We start from the raw sequence: 24,231 nt of genomic DNA on the forward strand, positions 1-24,231 counted from the left end.
GCAGGTTATGTGAAGTAGGATAACACCTAGAAGCGATACCCGGGGGTGACATTGGGAAATAGACTTCTTATTCCGCGCTAATTCTATCTACTCTATCTCGCGTGTAACGTTGCGATCGCAAGCGCACTTCCAAGGCCCGAGGTGGGGGGTAATATGTTGATCAACATTCCCCACAGTTATACATCTCGGCTTTCCGCCGGGGTCGCATTTTTTATCAGCGGCTACGGAGTTTAATGCCGAAGATTCAACAATCCTTATGTTTACACATCTTTAGGGTGTATTTTCATAACTAGATGCGGGGATCAAAGTCGAAGGTCACATCTCCCCCGTATCTATACAATCGAATTGGATCTAACTGTACCATATCCGTGAAACCACATCAAATATGCTCATCCGCTACCGAGGGACGAAATCGAAAGCCGGCCTACGTAGCTTACCAATATTACAATCTGATAACTAACAGAATCACCAACATAGAAGACCAAACATATTCCGTTTACGGCTCGCTATCATCATATGACTCGCAATAGAGATGGTGACTCATTCGGGAACCATCGCAGATAAATATCCTAATACCCGCTATCTACGTTTAATCAGAAATGGTACCTTTTTTTCCGAATACAAGGGTTACATAATCCCCAAACATGGATCAATACACTCCTACCTTTGACCTGCCCAAAGCACTGGACTCTGGTTTAATTCGTTCACTTGAGGACCCACGACCGGTTGTAGTTTTGACATGTGGCATCGCAGGTACGGACAGTCTAGACCACGAATGACAAGAAAAGAAAGCCAAAAGAAAGGCTAAAAAAGACCGACTCAATCTTCGCACAGGATCAGGAAAATCCACGCTCTCCAAAAGGATTCTCTCCAAAAATTCATCTTTCGAGCGTCTCTCCATTGACTCCTACATTTACAGCCACCACGGCTTATATGCAATTGACTATCCAACCGAACGATATGAGCAATATCAAGAAGAGGCCGAGAAAGCTCTTCGGGCTGAATTGATCAGATTACTGGAGTCGGGAAACAGCAACGTGATCTTAGACTTCTCCTTCGCATTCCGGAAAACACGGGATGATTGGAAAAGCCTCATTGAGGCAAGAGGTGGTCGTTGGGTCCTTGTGTATCTCGATATCAACGAGAAAGAATTGCGTCGACGAGTGAAGGCGAGGAATCAGTTAGACGTTAAAGATGGAGATTCAGCATATCTAGTAACTGAGGAGGTGCTTGAAAAGTATTTAGCGGGATTTGAGCAGCCAGAAGGAGAAGGGGAGATTGTGTTGCGTTTATAGTGCATGAATTATTCGTTATTGCAACGCTAAGTTATGTAGATATTATGGACATTGAAGCATTCCCTATGTCATCTTAGCGCGCTGGAAAGTGAACCCATAGTCCTGAAAGACTGCACACTTATCCGTGTCTGCAAAGTTGACAGTAGCATGTGAAGGTGGCATTCCAAGGAATGTGAGGTTGCGATTCGAAGCACTGTACGGCTGGATTTCATAACCGTGTCCGTCGTCCTTCTCGCCACCAGCAAAGATAGTATAAGTGGTGGCGTATGCAGGCCCCCGAACCTTGAGGAATTCAAGATTCGGGTTAGGATTGTGGGTACGGAACCAGGCACCCCAGACATCGTGCAAGAGTTGGGAGTGGCGGATATCCAGGTCATCGTAATACGGCGCCACGTTCAATGTCTTCGAGTTGAGTGTTCCCCATGCAAGGAGGACATCAGACGAATGACAGGTGGCATTGTAGGCGCTGTTCGGAGAGCAGATGGCAGGAACGTCAACATTTGTCTGGATGTGTCCTTGGTTGATTTCCACTTCATACAGCGACGGGAATGCATCACCGGCATGATTGAGGAGCCAACCCTGGGCGCATTCCCATTCAGAGTAGGTCACTGCGACGGCGGCGGCATTGCGTACGCCATCGGGATCGGACCAGTTGGCCTGGAAAGCACCGGAAAGGGACATTTTTGAGCCGAGGTCAGCCCCATAGGCAATCTCAAACACCGTATCAAGCGCAGCCTGCGTGTCTCCGAGCTCAGGGAGTTCGGAATCTACATAAAGCCCTGCTTCGTCGTGTACTGTCGTGAACATTGTCGGGACATGGTTAGGCAGTTTGCCCTCCGTGAGCAGGCGGTAGAACTGATCATCAACAACACCGTAGTTGCAATCATCGAGCATGGGCATGAAGGGCTCTTGCGAGGAGAGCAATTTGGTATTATGATAGTAGTGGCTGGCAAGATCAGACGCGATGGTGGACTCGGCATCCCCAAAAGTGGTGGAGTTGTCCAGATACATATCAGCTGGTACTGCTCGAAGGCACTTCAGAAGCTCTGCCTCGGAACTGTCGCTGTCACAACCGACTGCTTCGCCTACAGTCGGGGCAATGTACTGCGAGTAGAAGGCACGGGGGAACCACGGAAGATCGAGCGGCGCCGACTGGACAAGCGCTCCTGAGAAGAGACCCTTAGCTGCGCTAGAAGACAACAGAGCGACCACGCTCTGTCCGCCAGCAGACTGTCCGAAGATAGTCACACGGGATGGATCTCCGCCAAAGGCAGCGATGTGCTCTTGCACCCACTTCAACGCCATGATCTGGTCCCGAATGCCGTAGCTACCAGTGGTGAGCTTGCCAGTTGCCAAGAAGCCCAGTGCGCCGACACGATAGTTGAGAGTTACAATCACAACGTCGCTGCGGCTGGCAAAGTTACCACCGTCATAGTCGACCATGGACGAGGTGCCCTCAAGGAAAGATCCGCCATAGAAATAGACAGCCACAGGGCGACCGTCAGTGCGCTCACCTCTCTGGGTTGGCAGAACGGGTGTGTACACGTTCAAAAATAGGCAATCTTCAGAGATGGGGCCGTTATCAAGAGTCCCATAGCTGGAGTTTGACTGAATGCACGAGGCTCCCAGCTTGGTTGCGTCGATATTCTTGGGGCCAGAGTAGGCTTGCGGTGGAGCAAACCGCAGCTCACCCAGTGGAGGGTTTGCGAATGGGATTCCCAAGAACCGGAATGATCGTGCATCGCGGTATCCGGTCACTGTGTAGTCATGAGATGCGACAGTAATTTTTGTCGATTCCATAACCGTACGGGCTATGTCCTTTGTTGGAGGTGGACTAGACGTGCAGAGAGCCGGGAGCTTCGTGTTGCAGGAGACACGAACAAGGCCCTTGTGGGAGCATGAAAGCGCATAGCACTCTTTGCCGGAGCCGGGATGGGACACCCAAAGCTGTTGACCTTCAGGGAATTCGTGAGCAAAGGCAAGATAATCCAGCTCATAACCCAGGTGGTGTTGGTTGAGCGAAGGCTTAGAGAACCAGGGATGCAGCTTCTCGCCGATGGTTGCGCAGCGGGCCGTAGCTTCTGCATAGCTCAATCGATCGTGCACTAGAACTGCCGAGCTGCCATTGTTTTGCGGGCCCAGGTTATTGTAATGCAACACCTGAAGAGTTCCCACAGAGTCAAGACTCGGGCAACGATGCGGCTTAGAAGAAGGCGCAGCCAGAGCCAGGCTGCCCAAAAGTAACGCGCCCGCCAGAACGATCATTTTGGCTCAGTCAGACTCGCTGTCTTAGGCACAGCACGAAACATGGCGAACGCCTGGGGAACAGCACCCTTTTAAGGACTATCTCCGTCGCTTAGCATGAACCGAACATCATATCGGAAGCCCCGGGGGTTAGTGGACTCTGATCTGGAGGGTAGAGAAGATAGCGTCCGAGTTACCGACGATCACGGAAATGCGGAGAGTCCAGGCATGTGGTACCGACGTGGCTTATGGCGCACCTCAGAGTCTGCGTTGTCCGTCATTAGATGACCGTAAATATGGAAAGCATATCCGAAAGCTTTTAATTATTATAGTGCAATGAAGAGGAAGTAAAAACCAACTGAGGATGCTTATGTTTGGTGGATCTGCTCTCAGGGTGTGCCAGACTGGGTTAGCGCATCCTTTCAGGATTCTTGATCTCGCTTGGAATAAGCAGAATAACAAAGGAGTGCCGGGGGGCAACATTCAGCCTCGGGAGATACCCGGAAGTTAATGTGGTTGAGATTATAATGTAAATAATTGCCGACACAACATATCCATCTCATGTTTTGTAGGAAGTGCTTTTTTGGCGATTGGACGTACGATAGCGAATCTTGGAACAAACCTGTTTGCGATAGCTCGAATAATCATAACATGAATCCTAGGGCTAATATGAGTTCGCTGAATAAGTAGCAGCCCTATCTAGTAGCTGTCCCGTTCAAATGGATTCTGCCCATCACCTAGTTCACCGGAGTGAACCTATGGAATTAGCAACTCTAAACCCCAGGTTGATCGCTAATCAAATCGGTTAATCCTTGTCGTACTTTTGAGCTAACCGACTGCTGACACAATTCAACATGCAATTCACAGGGGTCAGGGACATTAATATTGCGGGGTAAATAGGGCCAGTATGATCAACGAGTGGATTCACTTGTTGCCAACAACAATGCAGATACTCGAGCACCCCCGGCCATCTAGCAATGAAAATGCTAGCATTTTACGGATGAAGAACTGTTCTCTACACTGGTTGTTGGTGAAGAGGCGCAAAATGGGTGGTGACTTGAGATGACGGCTCGATAGCCCGTAGAATTATATATATATATATATATATATATATTTTGGAATGAAACCGTTAAAGTTACTTTCAATGAAACCAGAGCTTTAGAAAAAGTTTGGAAAGACATAGGCAATCCATTTGAAAATCCTAGGAATACCTGAAAGTGGCGAATTGTCTGATGCGGGGCTCAATACCGCGTGATCATTCAATTGCGAGCATTCCCATTGACATTGCGATATGATCCGGCCGTATCGGTGGACTATTATGGCTCACGGTGTGCGTAAAGGCGATATTCACTGCCTTTTGCACTGTGGTTGATTGCGATTGTCTATGGTTCGTGGTTGCCGGAGAATCTCTATTTGAGATACCTCCGACCTGAACCAGCGACAATTGACCCAACTCAACAAAACCCAAGGACCGATCTAGGAGCGCAATAGCCTTTTTCATCCCCTTAAGACAAAACTCTGCCAGCATATTGGCTACACGAGCAGGGATTGGGCCAGTGATATCTGGTCTGTCTTCAAGGCCTTTGTCACCGATAAGCACAGAGGAAAGAACTTCTAGTTGATCATGCAAGCCAGTGAGTCGCTGTCGACTGTGCGTAATTTCAAGTGCCAACTCTTGCTTTTGAGAGAAATCCGGACTTGTATCTCCGGTGGATATTGCACGGGCTTGTGCAACTAAGCCAGGGCAAACCGTGATTGTGTCGAACGCATACTCGACCAAATTACCCAGCTCACTGCCCTTTCTGGCAATCCTCTCCTGCTCGATCGCATACTGAATAACAGATCTCCATTCGGGGTCCGCTAAGAAGCACGGTTTGCTGCAAATAAAAGCGTCCGCAATGAGGAACGATCGAAAAGCGATGAGTAACGTGCGCCCGAATCCGTCGCGATGAGCGCCGGCCCCCCGAAGACGAAACAAAGTGGCAATGCCACCGGAATGGGTGAGCCAGGACTTGTGGCCGGCACCATCTAGTATCTCATAGATACCACACAAAACAGCAGCACCTAGGGTGCGATCCGATTTGACTGTCGCCGGGTTCTGAATCAATTGAGCTAGAGATCGCAGCCCATAGCTATACATCGAGCGACTGCAGAGCATCTTGTCTTTGTCTTTGTGTTTCTGGCCTAGGTTTAGGGTTCCTAATGTCCGAGTGCCCCAGACCAGAGCGTCAGTTGGTGCGTCGTCTTGCTGGCGGACAAAGTCCATAAAGGTCACGTCGACACGACTACTCCAGGCATAGTACAGACCGGGGAAGTTGGCGTCGACGAATAAGTAGAACATTTCTTTCTGTTGTACATCGATGGCCATACGGGCTAGATTCGGGGCAACGCTCTCGTCTATACTAGACCAGTGGTGGGGAGCTGGCGCATAATGAATCCATTTGTAGGGTTGGGCAGCGAATGGTCCACGATCGGCATTACCTTGATTTTCACCTTCGGATAGAGAAAAAGGACAAAATTTCAGCCGCTTTTCGTATCCAGGGCATTTCTGGCCTCGCCTTTCGCAGCGCTTGCAAGCAGGCCGTGTCTCATCGCACTGTGGATTTAGTTCATCGCTGACTCGTGTTCCTTTGAGTGGCGCTTACCTTCACTCGTCGCTGAACACAGGTCCGACATCCCCTGCTGCGAGGCACACCAACCATGGCTAGGGCATGGGGAGATGGACAGAAAGGATGAAGACGCTCTTTCCAACCCTGCTGACTCCCTGTGCCCTGGGTGTCTCCCGCCAAGACTCCCCACTCTGCCCGCTAGGCGCCCTGTACTTGGCAAACCCATCCTGGATGGACAGCAGCATCTGCAGCAATCATGCAGAAAAATGAACGGTAAGTAATATGGACCAAGGAAGTTGACTGGCCGTCTACTTCTTCAGCCTGTTTTTCGTAGCCACGGATGAAAAGCAGCGAATAAAAGCCTAATATCTGTAGGAAAGATGAGGCAACCCGCAAAAAAGCAGCTGCTTTTGTTCCTTAAAATATAAGGTTAAAAAACAGAAGGCTCACGACGTCCTGATTAACCATTGTCCTCTGAATAGAAAAGCAGGTTGTGTATTGAAAGCGATTTGGCAAACACACTTCGCTCCGAGGTCCGTGCATGTCGCTAATACTCCAACATCCCTCAAGCCTCCGACTAAGGTTTTTTCAGCCGTACCCTGAAGCCAAAAAAGAATGGCTTAGACTTGCCAAGATCAGTACTATATCACGTGGTCGACCAACTAATTATTACTTGTACTGTTGTAGTTCACGTTATCACGCTACTCTGTTGTCATTCCCTATGTAGACGGACACAAATGCAGCCCCTCTGACATGACAAATCCCTTAGGTGGCGCAGACTGCTCAGATATTTGCAAGCGCCTTAAGCATAGTTGCTTCTGGACAGGCCTTGCGGATTCACTGGGCTGGGTTTGGAGCTTTCAAGGTGCATTTTCACCTGATCTTTGACGAAGCTTAAAAAGGTGGGTCAGAGTACTGCTGCGCAGATACGATGACTTGGACAACCCGGAGCCCTCCTATAATCCATTACTCATCCGTACATCCACCCTGCTGAACACAGCCCGTCTCTCTAAAATGTTACTCGAGCGCTTATCCGACGGTGCAGGCCCCTGCACGCCTGTCTCCCGCTGGCTGAATGCACACGAGAAAGAAAGTTGCAAGGGAATGTGGTGAGAGATGAGGAGCAGCAGTGGTATTGCTCCGTGCGGTTACTTTAGGATAACTATGCTGTTAGCTAGACCAAACATAGAGGCACAGACAAAGATAGAGGGGTAATTAATCGATATTATCATTAGTTCCATGGACTGATCATAACGACATCCGAAGAAGAAATTAAGAAAAACAGCAGAGCAGAAGACCCCTTATGTATGCTCATGCGCTTCAATTAACCCACTAACTAAATGGTATCATCACCCATGCGCTTCCGCTCCAGCAAATCCGGGGGAAGAACATCCTCAACGGTCTCATCGACATCGGCAAGATCCTCTTCGACCGAAACATGGTCCTTGATCTTGAACAGGAAGACGGGGGCGGCGATGAGGATGGAACCAGCTAGCAGGCCCCAGTTGGAGGCCAGCTCGTTCATGTAGGGCGTTTTGTTCTTGTCCATGTTCCACATGACCGCTGCGCCGGCGGACTGCAGACCCTTGTAGAAACCTGCCAGGTTGGCGAGTTTGCGGCCCGAGTTACCAAGGGCACCCATCAACCTGAGGAAGACGTTAGTTTGAGACTGACGATTTGTGATAAGAAGGGGGAAAAAAGCTCACCAGTAGACAACGCCCTGCCAGCAGGCGTCGAACATGCCATAGAAGAAGTACAGGAACATGGGGCCGAGATAGCCTTTGTGGGACCAGTCCCAGGCGTGGAACCCGTCGGGATTTTTCACCGCGTCGTATGGTTCGGTGCTCTCGCGGGTGTAGCCCTTCTGCCAGGCATAGCCACCGCCCCAGATGACCATGGTGAGAGTGAACAAGAAGACGAGAGCGCCCTTGGCACGGACGGAGCGACGAAAGTACTTAATATCGAGCAGAGGGCCTAGGAACACGGCGGCGACGATCTGCGCAAACCAGTAGAGGAAGTCATTCAGAGCCTTGGTGCGCGTGTTGAAGTAGGCGGCATTCAGGCCATTCTGCTGGTAGGTGTAGAACCAATTGGATGACCAGAACATGGGGAATAGAAGAATGACACAGGGCTCGCCGCGAAGGGTGTGCCACAGGCCGAGGAGCTCGCTGCTCCAGCTGGGGTTCTTCATCAAGATGACCTTCGTGCCATCCTTGCGAATGATCTTGTCGGCGTCGCAGATGAACAGAGCCAGGACGGCACCGAAGGCCATGAGCACGATGAAGGCGATGTAGGTGCCATCGGTAACGGTCTTAGCGACCTTGACGTGGATGTTCTCACCGAGCGGGATCTGTGTGGGTATGGGGATTAGCCTTGCGGAGATCGCCGAAAGTCCAAGAAAAACATACCAGACTGCCCACGCAAGCACCGACGTTGAAGATGGACCAGAACCAGGTGAAGTAGCGGCCCTTGCGCGATTCCGGGGGTAAGACATCATGATCGTGCCCTGGGCGGCCCAGAGGAGACCGGCACAAACACCAAGCAAGGCGCCGGCGAAGATGTTGAAAGCCGGAACATGCTTGTGGACTGAGACGAGCAGACTGATTGAGTAGAGGCAGTAGCCGACACCGCCAAAGGCCAGCGCGAAGCGAATACCCACGCGATTGACCACGGATCCGGCAAGAAAACCGACGACGGCGAACGTGCTGTACAGCGCGGTATTCTGTGAAAGGAAGTCAGCTCAGCTCTACTCATCCCTGGGCGCATGTGGCGCATACCATATCGTCGGCCACTGCGGTATTGGTCTTTCCACCACCACCCAGACCCGACAGCGCATTGAACATGCCGGGACACATGAAACAGACGAACGCGATCATGCCCAGCTGGATGTGCGGCGACGCGTACCAGCCCAGGTCGTAGCCAAAGATTTTGATGGACCGGTACATCCAGCCAGCCGGGCGGACGACGCCGTCCGACTCGACAATGGCGGTGTCGGCGGATTTCTCGTTCGACGCCATGGGGGAAACCGAATTGGGGATGTGGGAATGGAAAAGGGGTGTGGGGAGCGCGTGGTTGTGGAGAAGAAAGAAAACGAGACAGTCCGGGGAAGGGGAAAAAAGGAAAGGGGACGAGACGGATCTTTTATCATTTCACACCAACGCCAAATGATTCATTGAAAGCTAGTAGCACCCTAATAATATCACGTCGCCCAAGACTAAAGCTGCACAGTCGATCGGTCATGGATACTACCATTTCCGGCTGCAACGTCGCATTCACCTTATTTTGCGGGGAGGCTAGTCGCGTGTTGTGGGCAATTTAAAATTATTGGCGCCTCGGCTAGACGGTCAATTCGATAGCAGAGTTACACTACGCCTGAGACCCGGATGGAACACGCTCCTGCGACGCTCGGGTTAGGGGTGGGTTCATTGGGAACGCCACTGAGGCCTCGATAAGGACTGGAGCTTGGACCCACTACGATAGGTGATCCGGGACGCGCCTATCGAGTTGCCAGAAATACCTTTAGGTACGGGTTGGATATGGGTGGGGATATGGATTGGGAATCACGAACTGACAGCCCAGTGTGTGATGCGAGTACCAGTTCTGGCCCAGAGGTGAACCAAAGGAGGCAAAAGTAACTACGGAAAAGTGTGGTGTTGACTTTTCAGGTCATGTGGTTGGTACATATTCAGACTAGTGACGGGATCCCGAAACAGCCTAGACAGGGCTTAGGGCAAGAGCCATGATCCCTAGAGGTGAAAGAGGCGAAAAAATGCATAGTAACTCGTTGCGCCATGGCTGGCCCTACATACTACTGTACCTAATCTCCCCTGGAACAGTCCATTGAGCGTTCACTCGAAGAGTCGCTCGAGTTACTCTTCCACAGTCGCTAGGCGACTTCGAACCGGTACGTTCTCGCCTAGATCCGGCTGCGGGAAGCCCGACACCTTGACACCCTTCCGAAACACGAGACAATGCGTCGAGCCCCCAAAATGGAACATTCCGATCTGGTCCCCCTTGCGCAAGTGATCGCCCTCCCGCACGGAGATCTCACACGTGGAAACCTCTGCCATGCCGACCCCAATAAAGGCCATTAGCCCAATGGCCGGCTCATCGCACTCAATAAAGATCACCGCCCGCGTCGCCGTTGCCGTGATGTAGGCTTGCGAGGTGACCTCGCCGGCGAGATCGATGTCCTGGGTTTGTGCGCTCGGGTTACCGACCCCTGAAAATAATGGTTCCGAGTAGTACGTGCCAGGCACGACGTATGCCGCGACTACTTTTCCTGATACGGGCGCGTGCCAGCGGTGATAGCTCAGCGCGCTCAGAAACGCTTGGTACACCGTGCCCCCGACAAAGGACTGGGCACGTGGGTCGTGCCCCAGCATGTCGAGCACGGAGTAGGGCTGGCTCTTCATCCAGAAACTGTCGCGTGCCGCAACATGCTGCGCAATCCGATAGGGTTGCGCCTCACAAGCGCTGACGATGACACGGCCGTCCTCCGGGTCCGCGACGGGGCGCATGCCCTCTCGGAACTGGCGGGTGAAGAAATCATCCCACGATGTAAAGCCATGGTGTGGCGCCGACGGGTCGCACTGGAACATGGCCTGGAAATCGAGTGTCGAAGCCATAGTGGGGCCCACCTTGGCGGCGGCGGTGAGGTCGCGACAGCCCGAGGGACCGAACCAGCCATGCGACGAGTCGTTGAGCACCTCTGCTGAAGCCGGCGAGCGCAGAAACTCCCCCCATGCATCGAGGACTTTCTTAATCATGGCATTGATCTCCGGGTCGAGGAACGCGGCGTATCCGCTCGGCGTGCCCATGGGCCAATCAAGGATCGCATTGATAGGCAGCCCGACGAGACCCACGCGGTGGGACTTATCGGTCCAGGATGGAGCGGTGGTGAGAAGGTGGTTGAGCACGCGTAGGAGGTGCGGCGGATCGCGGATCTGCGGGCGCCCGGTCGGATCGTGGCGATAGGGTCTCTTGTGCGGGACTTCGGTGAACATGCCCGCCAGCAGCATGTATACTCGCGTGTTCGTGTCGATCAGGTGCTGGAATTCTTGGAGAACTGGGTGTAGAGCTTTAGGAGAATCGTCGACCGTCTTGATGATCCCGCCCAGCCACTCGCGGTGTGCTTCATGGTCTGCTGGCAGCCAATTGCCGATTCTGGGAATGTGAGGTTTTGTCAATGGGAATGATGTAGCGGCGGCCGCTTACCGGTGGAGATGGTGCTTGTATTGCGAGTTTGGAGTCATGATAGCGAAAAAGATCGTCGCTCGGCCTTGCAGGAGAAAAGCTTGACTGTCAATCGCGCTTGGCGATGGACTGTCCAGTATTTATAAAAGAACATTCGTTGCATCACCATGACGCTCTGGGGCAGGGACGGGGGAGATGGTTTTGTGGGGACGGTAAGACCTTGGAAGGGACCGTGGCATGATGTCACCAGCACCGAACAAAGAATAAATACAACGTGTGTATGGATGTAGTTAGTTTACATAGTGGTTGTTTAGTAGAGAAATTACACAGCCATGGGGGAAAGTGGGCATTGTATATAGTCCTTACCGCATTCTGTCATTCGCTCACCCATCATCCACTCCCTTCTGCTTCGATGCGAAATCAACCTAGCCTAATATCAACCTGCCTTCTTCATAAGGCGTGGCCAAAAATCGAAGGCCGCTTCTTCTGCCAGAGACCTGTTCTACCGCGACAATCCGTTGGATTTTCAATTTTACGTAGTAAGTACTAAGTGACTATGCATGATTATTCCGCGTACGCTGTGGCCTAAATCGGCACCGAAACGAACAGATCGACATGACCTGCAGCCTAGATCTCTCACGCCAGTCTTGTATCAAAAGTCTCGCTGCGGCCTCTTTCGCAGGCAGCCATAGCTTTGCGTGCACTTCCCCGCTTCCAGGCCCCGAGCAAAAAGTCCATTTAGTAAGTCGAGTCTCTCGGAAAATTCAATCAGACCCCCAACAATCATTTTAGCAAACGAAACAATGCCAACCAACGCACACTACAAAAGCGACCTAAGTCTCGACGCGCTAGCCGACCTGCAGGTACCCAGCGACCTCAAGATCTCGCCCGACGGGACAAAAATCGCCTACGGCTTGCGTGCATTCCGCGGCAAAACCGAGCATTCCAAATCTTCCATCTGGATCGCCGACATCGGCAAAGAAAAAAGCGCCCGCCAATTCACATCCGGCCTGTTCAACGACGAGCAGCCGCAATGGTCCCCCGATGGTGCATCGATTGCATTCCGGTCCGACCGGGCCCAGCCGGGCAGCGGGTCAGCTGTCTATGTGATGTCTCTTGGAGGCGGGGAAGCATACCCTGTTACTCCGGCTGAGAATCAGACACACATTGAGAAGTTTGAGTGGAGTCCCAACGGCCTTTCTATTGCGTACACCAGCGCAGATGAGAAGACGGACGAACAGGTCCGCAGGGAGAAGGAGAAGGATGATGCAAAAGTTTGGGGCGAAGAGTTGAAGTATCGTCGTCTGCGTGTGGTGCATGTCACCACGAAACAGGTCCGGATTCTTGTCGGCGGCGAGAGAGATGTCTCTAATTTCTCGTGGAGTCGGGATGGGCAACGGATTGCTTATGTGCAGCATCGCGATCCGGATATCAATTCGGCGGGCTTTTATGGCGCTGATATATGCAGTGTCTCTCTCTCGACGGAGAAGTCGTCCACCATCACCCACTTTCCGGGACCGATTTATCGTTTTGCGTGGGGGGATGCCGGGATCTATTTTGTCGCGGGGTTTATTTCGACTCACTGTTCCACATCGCGTGTGTTGTACAGAGTCGTCTGTGAGGAGAGTTCTTACATGCAGCAACTTAAAACCTTGGGTGCGGGTAATCATATTGATGAAGACCGCCGGCTAGGAGAAGGATGCTGCGCATTTGGTCTCGTGAAGAATCAATCCTCCCTGGCTATCCTTGTCCAGAATGGTCTCGAGGATGCAATATACATGGTTGATGTCCATTGGAGCAACGAGGTATATCGCGGAGAACATGATATCGCCACATTTGATGTTGCCGAAACAGCGGAAGGTGTTGTTTCTGCCATCACCAAATCCGACGGCTCAACCCCCGAAGAAGTCTTTTCCGTCTCACCGTTTGGGGATCCAATCCAACTATCCAATCACAACTCCGTCCTTGCAGCCCTCAAAGTCTCAACAGCACAAACTATTTCCGCCATCGGTTCGGACAACTACCCACTCGACGGAGTGATGTACCTCCCATCCCGATTCAAAGAAGGCGACGCCCCCCTTCCTACAATCCTCCTCCCCCACGGAGGCCCATACAGCCGTGTAGGCATCGGCTTCTCAATCTGCAACTTCGCCGAGGTTCCACTGCTTGTATCAGCCGGGTACGGAGTGCTATGTCCAAACTATCGCGGGGGTAGTGGACGAGGCCAGAAGCACGCCGCGTATGCCAGCGGAGGCGTCGGCACTGTCGACTACGAAGACTGCATCGCCATTCTCCGCGCGGCAATTAACGAGGGCCTTGTAGACGCGTCCCGGGTGGCAATCGGTGGCCATTCTCAGGGTGGCTTCCTGTCCTATCTCGCAGTCACTCGTACTGGGTTCCAATTCCGAGCTGCCCTCTGCAGCGCTGGTGTGACAGATTGGGATCTTATGACTATGACGAGCGATGCGTACTGGTTCGAAGCTGATATGGCCGGTGGTTCGCCTTGGGATGTTGACTCTAATGCTGAGGAGAACGCCACAGAAACCGAAAAAGAGGGTCGACAGTCGAAAACTTGGATCCGTCAAACAGCTGGTCGACGGGGAAGCGCCCTCTGGCACATGCGCAACGTCAAGACACCAATTCTGATCATACATGGTGAGGCCGATGAGCGCGTGCCTCTCTCGCAGGCTGTTGCTTTCTATCGTGCCTGCATCCATAATAATGTTCCCGTGAAGATGGTTACATATCCGCGGGAAGGCCATATCTACATGGAGAGGAAGCATATTATTGATATGTGGGCGCGGATGAAGCAGTTCTATGATTTGCATTTGGGTTGAGTTTGATAGATGGTTGTACATATTCTGTGCAACGTGGATATGCAGATAGCGGATGAGATGAGGCGAAGAATCGTTTTGTGTTAGAATAGTTGAATTGGACGTGAACATATTCAATCTGGTGGGCTTGAAGTGACAAAGACATTCACTAAAGTGACCAACGACAACAGGAATGTCCTTTCGCTCGTAGATCCTTGCCATCACTTCATTCCATTATCAGGCTCTATCTTTCACAGCGTAGTGGTAGGAGGCTCCGGAATCATATCCTCTTCATCATCGTCTTGCGCGTCGTCCATCTGATCATCATTCTTGCTTTCCTCTTTCATCTCGCTCTCTCCCTCCTCATCATCTTCCTCTTCATCCCCGTCCTCATCAACACTTTCACCATCAGAAACCATAAGGTAATTCTCAGCGTAGGTCTCCGCATTATCCCACTCATACAGAAAGACCTCCTTGACCATATCCAAAAAGTCCTGGACATCTTTCTTCATAACAGCCACATGTTGGATACCTAGCAACTCCGGAACCGCGCGCAAGTCGGGCGCATGACGCAGGTCTCCAAACCACACAGCATCGCAACAGGAAATACCCACCCAGTCAGGATACTCACAAGCAAGCACGCAGCTGACAACATGGATCGTGGTCAGCGCATCGCCACACGCAGCGTTCCAGTCAATCTGATTAGTCAAGCTGGCTGCGGCGTAGCATCGGACGCAAATGATCGGGTGGTAGGACGGCCGCTCCTCGCCCGGTCGGTGGGCCACACGCAGGGCGTATACCTCTATGAAAGAAGCGTAGTGGTATTGCCGGACCTGGAAGTATTCTCCAGGTGGGAACCAGTACCCCAGGATGCTGGTCCAGACGCTGGCGACGTCAGTTGCCGTCGAGTTAACATTCAGGAGGTCGACTTGGTCGTTGATGGCCATGCATTTGTGGAACTTGTGACATGGTTTTGTTAGTTTCGGGTGAGTTGTTTATGGGGACTGCACGCGAAGGAAAAAAGGCTTACCGTTCGGTCTGCGAAGCCGTGCAAGAATGGTGCGCTCATCTTGGATTTATGCTAGGGGGTTGCCGTGTAGGAACCGTGTTTGTGTGAGTTGTAGGAAGAAAAAGTGGGATAAAGGATGGACGTTGGTGTGGGATGAGAAGTCGAAGCAAGGTGAAAGAGGGCGTTGGGTGCTTTAGAGTAGGAAGGAACGCGGCCGTGAATGGTGCAGAAAGATGCCTTTGTTTACCTAGTACATTTCCAGTCGACCGCCAGGCACGGTCTATAGTAACATTACTACTTGGGCACATGATTAGCTTTGATATTGGTTCGCATCAGTGAATACGCACAAGGCCAAAGTAACGAATATCGGGTAGGCAGAAACAGCTTCTACATGAAGTGATGTTGACTGTACGCAGGGCGACTTACCTGATGTGGGCCAACTATTCTTCATATATATATCATTGAACCGTGATATTTTTGAAACAGACGCAAAAACGTTCACCTGGCTGGGGAACCACGCTGAGAATCATCAGCGATTAACCGTCGGATATGTTGGAGGGTCACATGCAGCAAAATATATTATTCTTGATGATTTAGTCTCGCCATTGATGTAAACGTACGCTCTCCTCCCTAGCAGTCACCTGGTGCAGTGCATAGTCCGTCATCCCTGGAAATAGATATTTTTCTTCTGGTGCCCAGTGGCGAAGAGGGCGTACACATCCGACACTGTTCCCACTATACATGAACAAGCCGTATGTGTCTAGAGATTCCTTCATCTGTGACGTTAAGTAGCTTGGCAGTTTCCGGCCTTGCATAAGATTTGGCAGGCGATGGTTTCCATCGGGGTCATCCCAAATGATAGCCCAGCCGCTATTGCCGCCAGCTCTGAAACCGGTATGCCTGCACATAATTATATCATAAAACGCATCCATGCGGATACCCTCTGACTCGGGGCAATGCTCGGTATCAGAGAGTGACTCTTGTGGTGTATCAGGCGGCACCTGTGTGAAAAACACTGTGCGTAGGACCGTGCCCCTGGAATATCGCGCATGGAAATAAGGGAGCCTTTGTGCGGGCGGCTGTTGAATGAACATCCGGCGCCAACTTGCGTGTTTATACATAAACGAATCATGACAATCATCTTTGGAGATTGGAAGGCTTTCGAAGCTGGATTCGTCAAACTCGCATCTACCACGATGATTCCACGTATAATGTTGCTCGTCTGATGATGGCACGAAAGTAGTCTCCGCTGATGAGATTGGGTCAGGGAACCAAAGAGGAAAGCGTTCAGTCAGTATGGAATTGCGAGTTTTGGTTTTGTACTCCGGTGCAGGCCGGAAGAATAGATGCTTCTGAAGACGAGGGGAATGAGTTATTAAATCGTGCCATGCTCGGGAAACGCGCAGGGTCGAGGTAATTATGGTTTTGATGTCGAGATGGAGGAGGATATTCTCGAGTATTTCAGTCAATGAGATAGCATGCTCAGTTGATGCCATTCTGAGAGTGTTGTTTGATAAAGAAAAAGAAAGGAGGCGAGATATAAACTAAGTGGAGGTTACCTCACATCACGTGTCAGTCAGGCTGTTGGTATTAATAGAATATGCAAACAACTTTTCATAAACTATCCTGTGAATACATTCACGGGTGCTTTATGTAGAAAATGCCCAGTACCTGCCATTCATAATCCTCATCCTTGCGGTGGGTATGTTTATACGCAATGCCTGATCCGGTTTGTACCCCACTTCAACTCGGCGCTAAACCTATATTGCTGTGGGTGGAACGTTTGGAGCGTCCTTCCTATCTACTGCTTTGATCCAAATCTCTCATAGTGTTGACGCGAATTCGCAGGTTTGATCCATATCGTCACAGAAAATTCGGACAAACGTAGAAAAATATCGCACCAATATAAATGTTCATTGTCGCACAGGATGGGAATCCCTTCCCAATGAGAACGAGCTTCGGGTTGGTATAGTCCGAGACATCTGGTACTAACGTCATTCTTCAACGAATTATGAACGGTTGATCGACAGGCTTTGAGGTTGATGCAGGCATTTCGTAGCCACTTTTGGCCCATAAGCCATACCGGACACATACTATGTCTTTGCCTAGATGCTTTTCTTGCTAGGGGGTATGATGTTCCTCTTTGGTTGGTAAGAATTACGTCCCTCTTACGCGATTTAGACCAAGAGATGGCCGTTTCATATCTAAGAACGTGCCCGCAAAGAGATCCTAGACCGAAATCCCGAGCCCTAACCGATGTCTAATTTTGTCAGACGGGGCATGGTTCGATGCCGATCATTTAACGTGAAACCCGTCTCCATCGGGTCCTTTTTAACCCGCCAATCTCATCATTCGGCCCCCTTGAAAATGCGGGGACTAGTACGCGTGGATTGCACAGCGAGAAATGTATTATTCCAGTCAAATTCGGCTCCACTATAGCTTCCATAGTCAATTAATTCTCTGCTTCGGTGGGCATTCGAGTAGACCCCGTTTGTATTCAAAACACTTCTCGGGTTTGCGGTACGATTCGTTCCGAGATGGTGGGCCCAATTCCTGCTCTTGCTATAAAAAAATTCGGTGGCCGAGCGCAAGAATTCTTCGACCTCGCCGGCGTGTATAAATGTTGCTGTGTTTCCGCCCAAGTGGTCCTCTTTGACCATTCGGTCTATCACTGCCCTTTCAGTATTCGCCTCCATTGAATCCGTTCCATCTTTCATTATGGTTTACTTTGCAAGCATTTTCGCAATCGGTCTGGCACCATTGCTTGCGACAGCTAAACTGTCTGGAAAGGTCGGCCCGACCACAACATCCTCCATCAAAGCCAACAAACAAACCTGCAACGTCCTAGACTACGGCGGCGTGGCAGACAATTCCACTGATCTCGGTCCAGCCATCAGCTCGGCCTGGGACGACTGCAGTAACGGAGGCCTGGTTTATATCCCATCGGGGAGCTACGCCTTGGGTAGCTGGGTATCTCTGAAAGGAGGTAACAGCACAGGCATCCAGTTGGATGGAACCATTTACGGCAGTGGTACCGACAGCGGCAATATGATCTACGTTGCTGCCACCAATGACTTTGAGCTATTTAGCTCTAATTCCAAAGGTGCCGTTCAAGGATTCGGATATGAGTATCATCGAAATGGCTCATTGACCGGCCCTCGTATTCTTCGATTAACTGAAGTTTCAAACTTCTCGGTTCACGATATTGCTCTAGTGGATGCTCCGGCGTTCCACTTCGTCATGGACACTTGCTCGAATGGCGAGGTGTACAACATGGCCATTCGGGGTGGTAACTCTGGTGGATTGGATGGTATTGATGCCTGGGCGACCAACATGTGGATCCATGATGTACGTGCTCTCCTTTGTCTGGTAGTTTGTTTACTGACTCCACCTTAGATCGAGGTTACAAATAAGGACGAATGCGTCACTGTCAAGGCATGCCTTTCCCCACTGCTCTATGTGCATAATCTGACCCAGCTTTAGAGTCCGTCGCAGAATATTTTGGTGGAAGGCATTTATTGTAACTGGAGCGGCGGATGTGCCATGGGCTCACTGGCTACTAACACTAACATCTCTGATATCACATACCGCAATGTCTATACGTGGTCCTCCAACCAGATGTACATGATCAAGAGCAATGGCGGCAACGGCACAGTCTCCAATGTGCTCCTAGAAAATTTCATTGGTACGGCTGCCATTTCCATGAATGTGCACAGAGATTCACAAGCAAACAGGCCATAACAACGCCTACTCGCTCGACATCGACGAAAAGTGGAGCAGCATGTCCGAAGCCCCGGGAGATGGCGTCCAACTTAACAATGTCACGATCAGTAACTGGAAAGGCACTGAATCCGATGGAGCCCAGCGAGGTCCTATCAAGGTATCTTGCGCAGAAGCGGCGCCCTGCACCGACATGACCATTGAGGACTTTGCAATGTGGACCGAGGAAGGCTCTACACAGGAGTACTCCTGTGAGAACGGTTACGGTTCTGGGTTCTGCTTGAACACTGGCGATGACTACACCTCGTATGCCACCAAGATGTACGCCACTGCGGCCCCCTCCGGTTACTCTGCGCCGACAATGGCGTCGGATCTAGCCACTCCTTTTGGCACTGTGATGCCTATCCCCATCCCTGCTATTCCTACTTCATTTTATCCCGGTGCGACGCCCTATAGTAAGCTGGCGGGTGCGAAGTCAGCCTCGAGGTAGGGCTCGACTTATGCTGCCCGGTGTTGATAGTTGTGTATCTAGAGCCTCGTAGTGGACATCTAGTTCCAAGCGAGCAGATAATGGCAGTTTCCTTTCGGTTGGTGGTGATATCCTTCGGGCTTGATCCGAAGGATCGTTATATATAATATAAGCATTTTGGCCGGCGAAATATGTCTATGCCGCCTTTTATCCACCTAAAAGAGTATCTGTTGTCATCCCGAGTCGAAGTGGCGTGTTTGTCGATCTATATGTTTGATGTTTGACCCGGGCGCGCCTTCTCGTGTCGCCCCAAACCTAAACTCTGACGATCAACCTATCCACGATCACGCCATTGAAAGAATACGAATCAAGGCGACAAAGTTGAATCCGTTTAATGTAATTCGACGCCCGATGGGGCCAGACACAGTGTTGCAATGGACAAGGCATACTGAAAGATTGTCGCATTCATAAGCCCTTGCTCGCGCGACACGGTCAGCAACCTGCATATCTCTCCATCCCCCACCCACATCCGCTGCCCATGTCGAGCCCTCCCAAATCCCCCGGGCTAGAGCCCGTGGCCGTCGATTCTGATTCTTCATCCCCGCCATCCCGACCCGACGATGGTCCCGACGCGAGTTACAAGGGCAAGGCGGAAGTGCTTAACCACGCCATCCAGAGTATCGGCATGGGTCGCTATCAGTGGCAGCTGTTTGTGGTGATCGGGTTCGGCTGGGCGAGCGACAATCTCTGGCCCATTGTAACATCCTTGATTCTGCCAGCCGTCGAAAACGAGTTCCATCCCTCGCAGGGCCCGTTGCTAACCCTGGCTCAAAACATCGGGCTGCTCGTGGGGGCTGTATTTTGGGGGTTTGGATGTGACATCTTCGGTCGCAGGTGGGCATTCAACCTGACCATCGGTATCACCGCCGTGTTTGGGTTGGTCGCAGCAGGATCGCCCAATTTCGCAGCTGCTTGTGTGTTTGCAGCATTATGGTCTGTCGGTGTTGGGGGAAATTTGCCTGTTGATTCGGCCATTTTCCTGGAGTTTTTACCGGGATCACATCAGTATCTGTTGACCATCTTGTCGATTGACTGGGCATTCGCGCAAGTGTTGGCCAACCTGGTCGCATGGCCCCTGCTGGGGTATCGGACGTGTGAATCTGGCAAGGATTGTTCCAAATCTAAGAATATGGGATGGCGGTACTTCATGATCGCGATGGGCGGGCTTGCCATGATCATGTTCGTTATCCGCTTTGTTTTTTTCACCATCTACGAATCGCCCAAGTACTTGATGGGCAAGGGCAAAAACACCGAAGCCGTGCATGTTGTTCATGAAGTGGCTCGCCGGAACGGCAAAACATCCTCTCTCTCTCAGAATGAACTTGATGACCTGGACGATGGTGAGGCGACTGGCATGGATGCAACGACTATTGTTCGCCAACGCCTCGACAAGCTGAGCCTGAAGCATGTCCGCGCTCTTTTCAACACACCCAAGCGAGCATATGGGACAACACTTATCATTCTAGTCTGGGCATTTATTGGACTCGGATATCCACTCTACAACGCCTTCTTGCCCTACATCCAAGAGTCCCGCGGTCATACTTTCGGAGATGGATCCACATATATCACCTACCGGAATTCACTGATTATCGCCGCGATGGGGATACCAGGATGTCTCATCGGAGGAGTATTGGTCGAGCTGCCTCGATTCGGACGCAAGGGCGCCTTGTGCTCATCGACGCTGCTTACAGGCGTGTTTCTGCTGGGCTCGACCACGGCAGCAACATCCAACGCCCTTCTGGGCTGGAACTGCGCATTCAACTTCATGAGCAGCCTGATGTATGCCGTTCTGTACGCCTACACTCCCGAGCAATTCCTCACCAAGGACCGTGGCACCGGAAATGCCCTGACCGCCTCTGCCAATCGCATCTTCGGCATTATGGCTCCCATCGTCGCCATGTTTGCTAATCTCAATACTCCGGCTCCGGTGTATGTCAGTGGCGCACTTTTTATTGCCGCTGGTTTGTTGGTGCTTTTGATGCCGTATGAGTCTAGAGGGAAGGCAAGTCTGTGATGGTATTTGGTGGCAAAATTTTTGTTGCATAAACATAATATAGCGGTGGTTTGGGTCTACCGCCTCCGTTCTTCCAAGCAAGCATCTCTGAGTGTTCTCACTTATTATTGAGGAGATCCAAAATGCTTCATTGTTGTCAAAGAGGGAGGTTTAAACCTCTCTCTAGATATAATAGATGATGAAACTTCGCATAAAATAATCCTTTCGATTATGATGACCATCGCTTGCCCCACAGCCGTTTAATCTAAAACGCTCTAACATCCCAGCTCAGATCCACTTGTGGCTCACCGACCGAGTTACTATGACATCATGTGTCCAAACATCTCATAGCACAAACCTGGGGGAAAACAAACAATGATGCATATTCGTCAGCTGGCTCAAATAATCAATATAACTAGGTTATGTACCAGCCACTACTGCCCCACGCAGAGAACAGCGATAGGCTCCATGTGCCCTGACCTGGGAGCTCAACCGGAGAAATTCGACCAATAACAACCGCACGTCACTGGTTATGAGATCAACGCCTGTCGTGTATTAAGGTTCCATACGTCAGATCCATTGCAACGGCCACGGATCGAGTGGCTGTCATGCAGTGATCGGCGATTTCGGTGGCCATTCCCATTCGTCTGGGCTGTCATGACTGTGTGGCTTGTGGTCTGTGGCTAGATCTCCGAAGGACATTATATCATATTGTGTCGACAACAGGTTTTGATGGTCGCAACGGACGGGTATATAAAGACTTCACTGAGGCGGACCTTGTATATCATACATCAGGCCTAGTCTATCACAGACAATCTTCTCACTACCACTCGTCTACATTTGCACTTAAGTGACAAGATACCCAATATGTCTCAACAGAATAGTAAGTGACGCGTTGTCCACGCCATCAAACTCCCCTGAACTAACGCATCCTTCTTAACCATAGACCCCGGCCTCCTCGGCGGTTTGACCGACACTCTCGGCAAAACTGTGGGCGGCGTCACCAACACAGCTGGCAACGCCGTGGGTGGTCTCGGACAGACTGTCGGCGGAGCTACTGAAGGAGTGGGCCAGACTGTGTCCGGTACGACGGATGGTCTGGGTAATACTACGAAGAACGCTGGACAGGGTGCACAGGGAGGAGTGCAAAGTGTTGGCGGACAGAAGCAGACTGGTGACAACCCTTTGGGTTTGAACAAGAGCTAGAGAGAGCATTTTTGTGAGAGGTGGAAGGCCTATACGCGATCTATGGCATGATTGCTGTGTTTTGATAATGTATTATTGAGATATGAATGCGTTTTATTATGTCTTTTGATATCACAACTTATATTCATGTTCCCGTGAAGGGCATGAGCTTAGCCGGCGTCATATCTTGTAACCTTGATGTTCTGCACCGTTCACTAGTGACAAGACGAACTACACAACATGACCTGGCTGGTTTTCAATGAAACCACCGCGTATTCTTGCGGAAGTTGAAGTTAAGCCAAGACCCACCAACCTAAATCTCAATATCTTTACCATCCAACCAATCCTTAGCCAGCCTGTACAGCAGATCATGCTTTTCCCCTTGCGGTGTCCCAACATGTCTCCTATGTCCTGGCATATCCTTCAACACAGAAACGCCCATAGTAAGCTCCTGGCAGTAGGCAAGACACTTATAGCCCTCGGGATAGGAGTTAAGTTTCTCCTCATCCAGCTTTGGGAGATTATTCGGATTGACAGGAATCAACTTATCCTTCTCGTACCAGTGCCTGACAAGGCGCGCACCCCAGCGCCCGTCAATCTTCTCAAAGAAGAAACAGAAACGGCAATCTGCCTCCGCATCCACCTCCGCGCCGTCAATGGTGAATCGCTGAGTGATAGTAGCTTTCATTTTGGTAACAGCGCGCTTAACGTCAGGCGTGACATCAGTCGTGACACCGTGGCAGCGGTGCATGATAAAAGCGCCCTTGTCCATTCCAGCCTTGGAGGCTGCAATGAAGTCTGTGTAGGAGACTCGACCGGACCAGGTCGTGTACACGTAGGCTCCGGGGTGGAAGATTGATTCAAAGTTCTCCCATTCACAGGCATCGCTAAGTATCATTAGTATGTTTTGAAAGGAGATTGTAGTAATTTGAGTACTTGCCGGTAGCAAGGCCAGCCTTCGGCCAATTCCCGAAGTTTTGCACGCTCGAGAACCAAATTGTCTGGCCCGTTGTTGCGGATAGCGTTGTCGGGCCTCGTGCCCTGGGGCAGTGAATGAAGATCTGGCATTATCTTTGGAATTTGAGGAATAAATGAGGTTGATACTTGTAATGCGATCGAGTTGGCTGTTCATAGGGATATTATAAAAGTTCCCCTCACGAAAGGTTGCCGGCAGTCACGGGTAAAGACAATGCCGAGAGTATCCGGCCCTGACGAGCCCCTCAGTTATGGACTATTCGACATTTGTCAGATAAATTGGGCAAACAGTGTGAACTTCTTGGACTTCGGTTGTTAAGTTACGATAAAAGGGCAATCGAGCACAAAAAGCACCATTCAGCCTTAAATAGTTCGAAATGATATTTTATGTGCAAACCTAAATCGAATCTGACAAGCTAGCGAGTCTAGTCTCAGTAAGTATTCTAATAATTGTCATTCGACAAGTGGAATAGTGAGAACCCCAAATCAGCATCCATGCACGATCAGGCACTGTCCTGCTTACCCTCACCTCATTTTAGATAAGAGAAATCCCGAGTTTTGCAGATGCTGAAAGACACCATTTTGATCCCATTCCCGGGCAACACCCTTTAAGTGCCGAAGGCTTTCCTCGCTGTATGCTTGGAACGGCCATTGCAAAAACGA

General features: G+C 50.9%; 10 protein-coding genes across 10 annotated transcripts; 4 read left to right on the top strand and 6 right to left on the bottom strand.

Moving 5' to 3' along the window:
• Window positions 1-1,358: 1,358 nt before the first annotated feature.
• Window positions 1,359-3,560, bottom strand: N7474_010376 (putative cholinesterase; the record flags this gene model as incomplete). The annotated part of the gene is made up of 1 exon (XM_057201786.1): window positions 1,359-3,560. The coding sequence occupies one exon, from the start codon at window positions 3,558-3,560 to the stop codon at window positions 1,359-1,361; it is 2,202 nt and encodes a 733-aa protein (XP_057048057.1).
• A 1,234-nt stretch (window positions 3,561-4,794) lies between these two features.
• Window positions 4,795-5,907, bottom strand: N7474_010377 (uncharacterized protein; the record flags this gene model as incomplete). Its single annotated transcript, XM_057201787.1, has 1 exon — window positions 4,795-5,907. The coding sequence occupies one exon, from the start codon at window positions 5,905-5,907 to the stop codon at window positions 4,795-4,797; it is 1,113 nt and encodes a 370-aa protein (XP_057048058.1).
• Window positions 5,908-7,484: 1,577 nt separating this feature from the next.
• N7474_010378 (uncharacterized protein) lies at window positions 7,485-9,165 on the bottom strand (the record flags this gene model as incomplete). The annotated part of the gene is made up of 3 exons (XM_057201788.1): window positions 7,485-7,794; window positions 7,855-8,870; window positions 8,926-9,165. 3 exons carry the CDS (start codon window positions 9,163-9,165, stop codon window positions 7,485-7,487), a joined length of 1,566 nt encoding a protein of 521 aa, XP_057048059.1.
• Window positions 9,166-10,017: 852 nt separating this feature from the next.
• On the bottom strand, window positions 10,018-11,403 carry N7474_010379 (uncharacterized protein; the record flags this gene model as incomplete). Its single annotated transcript, XM_057201789.1, has 2 exons — window positions 10,018-11,314; window positions 11,366-11,403. 2 exons carry the CDS (start codon window positions 11,401-11,403, stop codon window positions 10,018-10,020), a joined length of 1,335 nt encoding a protein of 444 aa, XP_057048060.1.
• Window positions 11,404-12,147: 744 nt separating this feature from the next.
• Window positions 12,148-14,181, top strand: N7474_010380 (S9 family peptidase; the record flags this gene model as incomplete). The annotated part of the gene is made up of 1 exon (XM_057201790.1): window positions 12,148-14,181. One exon carries the CDS (start codon window positions 12,148-12,150, stop codon window positions 14,179-14,181), a length of 2,034 nt encoding a protein of 677 aa, XP_057048061.1.
• Window positions 14,182-14,408: 227 nt separating this feature from the next.
• N7474_010381 (uncharacterized protein) lies at window positions 14,409-15,226 on the bottom strand (the record flags this gene model as incomplete). The annotated part of the gene is made up of 2 exons (XM_057201791.1): window positions 14,409-15,116; window positions 15,188-15,226. The coding sequence occupies 2 exons, from the start codon at window positions 15,224-15,226 to the stop codon at window positions 14,409-14,411; spliced, it is 747 nt and encodes a 248-aa protein (XP_057048062.1).
• Window positions 15,227-17,884: 2,658 nt separating this feature from the next.
• On the top strand, window positions 17,885-19,376 carry rhgB (putative extracellular rhamnogalacturonase; the record flags this gene model as incomplete). Its single annotated transcript, XM_057201792.1, has 3 exons — window positions 17,885-18,514; window positions 18,650-18,851; window positions 18,901-19,376. 3 exons carry the CDS (start codon window positions 17,885-17,887, stop codon window positions 19,374-19,376), a joined length of 1,308 nt encoding a protein of 435 aa, XP_057048063.1.
• A 517-nt stretch (window positions 19,377-19,893) lies between these two features.
• On the top strand, window positions 19,894-21,429 carry N7474_010383 (putative sugar transporter; the record flags this gene model as incomplete). Its single annotated transcript, XM_057201793.1, has 1 exon — window positions 19,894-21,429. The coding sequence occupies one exon, from the start codon at window positions 19,894-19,896 to the stop codon at window positions 21,427-21,429; it is 1,536 nt and encodes a 511-aa protein (XP_057048064.1).
• An 846-nt stretch (window positions 21,430-22,275) lies between these two features.
• N7474_010384 (uncharacterized protein) lies at window positions 22,276-22,614 on the top strand (the record flags this gene model as incomplete). Its single annotated transcript, XM_057201794.1, has 2 exons — window positions 22,276-22,291; window positions 22,355-22,614. The coding sequence occupies 2 exons, from the start codon at window positions 22,276-22,278 to the stop codon at window positions 22,612-22,614; spliced, it is 276 nt and encodes a 91-aa protein (XP_057048065.1).
• Window positions 22,615-22,906: 292 nt separating this feature from the next.
• On the bottom strand, window positions 22,907-23,725 carry N7474_010385 (uncharacterized protein; the record flags this gene model as incomplete). The annotated part of the gene is made up of 2 exons (XM_057201795.1): window positions 22,907-23,480; window positions 23,577-23,725. The coding sequence occupies 2 exons, from the start codon at window positions 23,723-23,725 to the stop codon at window positions 22,907-22,909; spliced, it is 723 nt and encodes a 240-aa protein (XP_057048066.1).
• Between the last annotated feature and the right edge of the window lie 506 nt (window positions 23,726-24,231).

The sequence above is a fragment of the Penicillium riverlandense genome, assembly GCF_028828495.1.
Source record: "Penicillium riverlandense strain IBT 135883 chromosome Unknown utg000009l_segment0_segment0, whole genome shotgun sequence".
In the NCBI taxonomy this organism is placed as follows: Eukaryota; Fungi; Ascomycota; class Eurotiomycetes; order Eurotiales; family Aspergillaceae; genus Penicillium; species Penicillium riverlandense.